The 8,273-nt window shown below is 41.7% G+C and overlaps 1 protein-coding gene across 1 annotated transcript; it reads right to left on the bottom strand.

The window, feature by feature from the left end:
* Window positions 1-6,326: 6,326 nt before the first annotated feature.
* LOC142217200 (taste receptor type 2 member 40-like) lies at window positions 6,327-7,268 on the bottom strand. Its single transcript, XM_075285389.1, has one exon. The coding sequence runs from the start codon at window positions 7,266-7,268 to the stop codon at window positions 6,327-6,329; it is 942 nt and encodes a 313-aa protein (XP_075141490.1).
* Window positions 7,269-8,273: the final 1,005 nt, after the last annotated feature.

Genomic DNA, 8,273 nt, shown 5'->3' on the forward strand with positions numbered 1-8,273 from the left:
TGGGCAGAGAATCTTTGGAAGTAGACGGCCCTCACAGCTGAGTATTTGTTGCAGTGTAGCAGGAAGTGGGTCTCGTCTTCTAGGGCCCCCTGGTCACAGTGCTGGCACAGTCTGTTCTCCCGTGGCTTGTATGTCTGCCTGTGTCGCCCCGTCTCCATCTCCAGGCTGTGGGCGCTCAGTCTGTACCGGCTCAGGGTCTGTCTGTGTTTGGGGTGGTGTATTCTCTGCATGTAGGTGGCCATGGTGTAGTCTCTTTGCAGTGACTGGTACACAGTGGTACTCTCTCAATTACTCCTTTTATTTGAGCCTTGTTCAGGGCATGTTGGGGGTTTTGGCTTGGCAGATGGCTGATGCTTGGTTGGGGGGTATCAGTTTTTCTCGGGGCTCTGTAGCTCAGCCAGGCTTGGTGGTGGTAAGAGCCAGGGCTGCTGCCCTGTATGTGAGTCCAGAATGATAGCGCCCTCTTCTGCATAGTGAGGCATAGGGGGAGTCTGCACCATCACTTCCAGGCAGAGGTGTAACTTGAAGCTCCTGGGCCCCAATTCAAATCTGTAATGGAGCTCCTGCCCACCTTGTGCCATTTACAATGGTGGTATATATTTTGCGACAGAGGGATGTTTGGGGTCTCTCAGGGTCTACATCAGTATCGACTGCTACATCTTCACCCTCTATAACTACTCCCATGCGCCAGGATCATTTGTACATATACATGCCATACCTTACATATAAATTAATGTATTCTTTTTATGTGTACTAGTAGATTGCTTGAACATAATATCAGGTCATCCTAATAGCTATGATGTTACTATCTAATTTATAAGGGATTAATCACGGTTATGATATTACTGCATATAATTCCTTGAGTGCAGGGACTCCTTCATAGCTGAACGTGTCCTCGATTTAGATTTGTCCAGCATTCGGGTTATATCAGATTCAGTGCACTATGTCAAGACCAGCTTTTAGGTTTGATTAAATGGTCAAAAAGGGTATAGTTTGGGGTTATTTCAATAAATTATCTGTTTCTGTTTGCTTTGCTTGATTAATGTAGTATCAGCTACTGTCTGACTGACAGCATACGTTACTAAGGTGTTGGTCTAGTGCTAAGCAGTAAAATGGCTAACACTAAGCCCCCATTATAGACCTGGTAACAAGAGCCAGCAAGAATGGATTTTTGGCCAGTTATGAAAATTAGTAGGGAGTCCAGACTGTACATTTTTCCAACAAATAAATAATTAAAAAATAAACCAACAATGATCATAGAGATGAAGAAAGCTATACAGGTAAATAGGTGACAAAGACACAGTCTGAAGAACCCCCTGTTATCTGGGTTCACACTGCCAATGGTTGTCACTGTGATATAGTCAGGAATGGCAGATAGTAAACAATAAGGACAATATTCATGAATTTCACTAGAGATGAGCGAGTAGTTAAATACTCGATATTAGATATTCGTTTCGAGTAGCCCCTCAATATTCAACTACTCAAATCGAATATCAAATCCTATTATACTCTATGGGGGGAAAATGCTCGTTTCAGGGGTAGGCAACGTTTGATCAAATTATACTTACCAAGTCCACGAGTGAGGGTCAGGCTGGATCCTCCGAGAAGTCTTCTCCGTGCAGCTTCCCCATGGCATCTTCTGGCTCTGAATTCACTCTGCCAGGCATCGGGTCTGGGCAGAGCCAACTGCACATGCCCGCAGTACAAACGGACATGCGCAATCGGCTCTGCTCAGGCCTGATGCCTGGCAGAGTGAATAAAGAGCCGGAAGACGCCGCGGGGAAGCTGCACGGAGAAGACTTCTAAAGGTAGGAGAAGAACCAGAATTGATTGGCTGACTGTATAGCATTCGGCCAATCAATGCTGGTTCTGCATCGAACTTTTACATTCGAACAGCGAGTGGTACTCGATCGAGTACGAGTATTTCGAATTCCGTAGTATTCGATCGAATACCTACTCGATCGAGTACTACTCGCTCATCTCTAATTATAACACATACAGCAGACCAGTACGGAACACCAAACGTAATGTAACGTTGTACAAGATCACATACTAGATGGATACATTGCACGTAAATATAGAAGACCTAACCCCATATTTTTGCCAAATCATTTAATTTATTTAATTTTCCATGTAAGAAATATTTGTATTTTACAAAGACCCCAAAAGCCATCACTGTGTCACAAGGGGCTATTCACAGAGCGTACAATATCAAGAGAACAACCGTAACAATAGTAACTAACACAGGATAGTGTAACAGCATTGTAAAGTGAGTCTACTGTAAAATAAAATATAATACATTAGTATAGAGAACTATACAAAGTGATGAATAAAAGTTATACATCAACATAGAATTATTTAATCTGAATGTTAATTTTACTGGCCAGAGGTTCGAGGTTCGATATTCGTTTCGAGTAGCCCCTCAATATTCGACTACTTGAATCGAATATCGAACCCTATTATAGTCTATGGGGGGAAAATGCTCGTTTCAGGGGTAGGCAACGTTCGATCAAATTATACTTACCAAGTCCACGAGTGAGGGTCAGGCTGGATCCTCCGAGAAGTCTTCTCCGTGCAGCTTCCCCGTGGCATCTTCTGGCTCTGAATTCACTCTGCCAGGCATCGGGCCTGGGCAGAGCCAACTGCGCATGCCCGCAGTACAAACGGACATGCGCAATCGGCTCTGCTCAGGCCTGATGCCTGGCAGAGTGAATAAAGAGCCGGAAGACGCTGCGGGGAAGCTGCACGGAGAAGACTTCTAAAGGTAGGAGAAGAACCAGCATTGATTGGCCAACTGTATAGCATTCTGCCAATCAATTCTGGTTCTGCATCGAACTTTTACATTCGAACAGTGAGTGGTACTCGATCGAGTACGAGTATTTCTAATACCATAGTATTTGATCGAATAACTACTCGATCGAGTACTACTCGCTCATCTCTAGTAGCCAGCAAAAGAAATCCAACCTATAATGAAGAGATTAGAGGACAATCCTTATGGCTTCATGCAGTAAAAGAACCTGAAGGATTCCTTCTGGTCATGTCAGGACAGGGTTGGAACAAAGAGCTGAACTCACAAGACTATGTGTCTCACAGCTGTCTGTGTTGTAGTGCAGGAGCTGGTGATGTCTCGACGCATTTCATGCTGTGTCCCTTGTGTATACTGAGGTTGTTTTAGGAGATAAAGGTGGATGAACCTAATGATATTTGAGTCAAAGAATATTGGTCAGATTAAGTTTCCCAGTTCGTTTTGGGCCTCATTGGTCCCCTGTAGCATGTGATGTCATGTAGTAGGCTAGAAGAGGACCCTGAGAGGCAACCAGACGCCTGGAGGAATCCGAGAGAGGTGAGTTTAAGTATTTATTATGTTCCAGTACCTTTCTTTTTCCATCACATATTATATTCTGGGGTTCAAGAAGACCCCAGAGTATAATAGTAGGTTGTGGACAACAAAACTCAAAATGTAGTTTGAACCTGAAAATTTTGGAACGTATGGGGCCAAATCCAGGTCAATCCCAAGAAGTTTGCTCATCTCTAATGAAGATCCTTAGGAAACATACAAAATGCAATTCTATACACAGACAGGTCAAATAACTAAAATCACGTAAACATCGCAGAAGATATCCAGGCAAATTGCAGATCTTTATGGGCTAAATGCATCCAGCATACAGTATATTGCCATCCAATAAGGTCAATGAGTCTTATGGGACTTTAGATACATTAACCCTTTTATTTCTGCAATGTTCTGAAATATGTGATATGTAAGAACAGCAAAAGACATGGAATTATGTAGACAAGCGTCACTCTCCCGAGTCTCTACAAGTGAGTGAAGTGAATAGATCCCTCAAGTTCTGCTTCAGTTTCGGATTACCATAGATAAGAAAAATGGATTGTCCTGTGGGAAAAGAGACCATTAACATTATACATAGCCAGTATCCTACACTTCTCTCAGGAAATATTCCTAGTGTGCTGAACATTACAGCAAGAAAAAGAAGCACATAGAAGATCAGAAGACCGGTCATCGTCTGGACTGCGCTCCGATAATCCTTCACATTGGTGTTGGCTAAAGTCCCATTATTCTTCTTCATCTGGCTGTTGTACACTCTGAGGAAACCAGCACTGACAACTGTTGTCAATAAGACTACAAGAATGGGCGGAACATTGAAAGTCAGAATCAAATTCATGTAAAATTTCTGTTCTCCCATTATTTCCTCTGCTTTGACTTCATTCATAGTTGAGTTTATTCCACTTGAGTATTGGACTGATGGAAGTAGCGATAAGAAACTCCCAAGTACAGATATAGTTTCAGCCATCAATATCAACTGTAAGACCAAGGCATCAATTTTGTTCTTAATGTTCATGAGAACTCCAGGTCGGGCAGGTATGATCTTCATGAAGTAGAAGAAGCAAAGTGTGGCAGTCAGGCATGAACTGGATGTAATGCTATACATGGTCATATAGGAGATGAAGTAAAACACGGACCTTATACTGTAATAACATGACCATATGGAGCTGGTGAGTAAGTACGCTGTCGTAAATATGGTGTAGAAGACATTGGAGACATTCAGAGATATCAAGATCCTGTTCAGTGGAGCAATAGTTGTCCTTTGGAAACCAGCAAGAGAAACGATTATGAAGATACTGGAGGACAAGTCAGTAATAGCTTCAAGAAGAAGAATAGGAAGAAAAATCTCCACATTAGAATGAGTCATGCTGAGACTAGTAAAGAGTCTATACCATATACTTCAAACGTATAAGGATGTGTTGTCCAACGTCATTCTGGGTGCACAGACATTTCAGACAATGCAGATCTTCAGCTCCGTTGCTCATATTGGCCAAAGAATAAAAAAAATCTAAATAGAACAAAAATATGCATCCAGATGATGTTCCTTTTGTATATTTTCTCCCAGTCTCATCTAAATGCAGCTGTCTGGCATGTCTAATACCAACAACTGAACTAATGTTTGCATGAATATATAAGTCCAAAATACATAATGCATGAGCTCTCTGCCATAATTTTCATATATGCAAACTCTACCTCTTCAGAATGCCTTTGCACTTTTTTCTGTACATTACATTGAGCTGAGTTTCCCTTTCATCTAATCTTACTTTGCTCACCAAGTCACCATCACTTCCAGGCAGAGGTGTAACTCGAAGCTCCTGGACCCCAATTCAAATCTATGATGGAGCTCCTGCCCACCTTGGGCCATTTACAGTACTGGTATATTTTTTGCAACAATGGGATGTTTGGGGCTCCTCAGGGTCTAGATCAGTATTGACTGCTACATCTGCACCCCCTGTAACTATGCCCCTGCGCCAGGATCATTTGTATATATACATGCCATACCTTACGTATACAGTATTGCATTCTTATTTATGTGTACTGGTAGATTGCTTGAACATAAAATCATGGCTCGAAAAGAACACAGAGACACCGAGCACAGGCTTATAGTGTAGCAAGTCACACAGATTTTATACAGATTAGACCAATATTTCTCAAATATCATGCCAGATTTGATGAATTTGGGGTAAATTATACCAATGCAGAGTCCAGAAAAACTGAATTCAACGTTTCCCCTTATAATAAATCTCTCCCTTTAAGTCTTTGTCAAAGTTTCTTGCTGGTACGATGTATAATGTATTGTTGCTTTCTAATTTTATTCCTACTTTTCTTCCATTGACTATCACTTATTTGGAAAAAAAAATAGGACTATTGATAAGGTCAAAGCCGTGTTTATGACTAATTGATCAATAATCCTGGGTAACTGTCATTGTCCTAATTGATATGAGCCAAGGGCTAGGTAGGTATTGATACCAGATGCAAAATGTTGGTATTATCACCTCTCTTATCAGTGAGAGAGTGTGCACTGAGGCACTTTTTATTAAAAACACGGGGGTTAAATAGTAGCAGAGAAAGGAAGAGAGATAACAACAACGTAAGTTCTCATATTCATTTCTGATTGGTATGGTATATCTCCATCAAACAGAAAAAGTTTAAGTAGTTCCATATACAGTCAGATACTCCCGGTCCTGCGTGGTAACCTTGGGGAGCTGTCTTCTGGCAGCTTTGTTTTTCTTGCACCCATCCTGGATACAGACCCCATCTTATCATATAATATTATACCAGTTTCAAGAATAAGCCACTATATCTAGCATTCAACTTTAAAGGATAACAATGTTTTTCATACGTTGCATGATTCTAATCTTCACACTATTATATGTTAGACATTCTGAGAATATGTGTTATATTATGTGAAATATGAGAAAACAAATAAAACCAGATGAAATAAGACGTAAAAGTAATAAGACAGGCATTATATAGATAAGTGTCACTCTCCCGAGTCTCTACAAGAGAGTGCAGAGAATAGCTCCTTCAAGTTGTGCTTCAGTTTTGGGTTACCATAAATAATAAAAATGGATTGTCCTGTGGGAAATGAGAGCAGAAACATTACACATATCCAGTATCCTTCACTTCTCTCAGGAAATATTTCTAGCGCACTTATGATTACAGCAATAATGACAAACAGGTAGAAGATCAGAAGACCGGTCATTGTCTGGACTGCGCTCCGATAATCCTTCACGTTGGAGTTGGCTAAAGTCCCATTATTCTTCTTCATCTGGCTGTTGTACATTCTGAGGACCCAAGCGCTGGAGAGAGTTGTCAGAATGATTACCATGAAAGGCAGACCATTGAGAAACAAGGTGATACTTGTAAAGTAAAGTCTTTGTCTTCTCGTTTCTTGTGTTTCAACTTCAATCATAGTTGAGTTTTTTTCATCTGGACTTTGTAGTGATAGGAAACTTACAACTACAGATATAGTTTCAGCCATCAATATCAACTGTAAGATAAAGGAACCAATTTTATTCTTAATGTTCATGAGAACTCCAGGTCGGGAAGGTATGATCTTCATGAAGTAGAAGAAGCAAAGTATGGCAGTCAGCCATGAAATGGATGTAATACTATACACGTTCATATAGGAGATTAAGTAAAACACAGACCTTACACTGTAGTAATATGACCATAAGGAGCTGGTGAGTAAGTACGCTGTCATAAATACGGTGAAGGACACATTGGAGACATTCAGGGATATCAAGATCCTGTTCAGTGGAGCAATAGTTGTCCTTTGGAAACCAGCAAGACAAAGAGAAATGATTATGAAGATACTGGAGGACAAGTCAGAAATAACTTCAAGAAGAAGAAGAACAGAAAGAAAAAACTCTATTTTAGAATTACTCATGTCAAGACTTGTAAGGTCGTTGTCCAGAGTCATCCAAGGTATAAAGCAAGTGCTAAAATCTTAATTGCAGAAAAGGCTGACCTTCAACTAAGATCAAATTGATATTCTGATGAGCCAATTACAGTATGGTCTGATATCATCTTAAGCAATAAAACCCAGTAAAAATAATTGTTCTAAACTAATTCAGAGCAAAAAGAAAAATCTAAGTTTAATCAAAAGCCCATGCAGATGATGTTCCTTCAGTAAATTTCCATGTTCTAGTGTAAATGCAGCTCTGGCTTAGAGAAGGATGTGTCCTTTATTCCAGCAGCCAAAGCAATGGTCACATGATCACGTAAGCACTAATTATCTGTATACCCATCATGGCCGCCCCGATGTGTTACTTTTCATATATGCAAACTCTGTATGTTCAGAATGATTCACGATATTTCAGCAGCACGGTACATCGAGCTCTTCTACTATGTTCACCCTTTCATTGGTACAAATATATGCAGGGCCGGCGTCAGCGCACGGCATAGTCGGGCAAGTGCCGGGGCCCACAGAGCCTCTGGGGGCCCCCCGGCACTTGCCTGTCACAATTTCAGCTCATCGGCGTCCGTCCGCCGATGAGCTGAAATACATACGCGATGCAGGAGCTGTGAGATCAGCTCCTGCTTTAAAGCTCCGGCCCCGGCTTGCGTGTGTAGGCGCGATGACGTCATCGCATCACGCCTACACACGCAAGCCGGTCCGGAGCTAAGCAGGAGCTGAACTCACAGCTCCTGCATCGCGTATGTGACTAGAGAGGAGCATTGGGGGAACGAGGGAAGGTGAGTGATAGAAGGTGAGTGATGTAAGTGTTTGTTTTGTATTACATTACATATTAAGGTGAAACATAATGAAGGGGGCCCATGAAACTGGGGGGCAAATGAAGGGGAGGGGGGGAACGGCATGACACTGGGGAAGATGAATGGGATGGGGAGAGAACGGCATGAAACTGGGGACAGAGATGGAGGGGGCCCAAAGAAACTGGGGGGGCAAATGAAGGGGAGGGGGGAA

Source organism: Leptodactylus fuscus, chromosome 8 (genome assembly GCF_031893055.1).
Source record: "Leptodactylus fuscus isolate aLepFus1 chromosome 8, aLepFus1.hap2, whole genome shotgun sequence".
NCBI lineage: Eukaryota > Metazoa > Chordata > Amphibia > Anura > Leptodactylidae > Leptodactylus > Leptodactylus fuscus.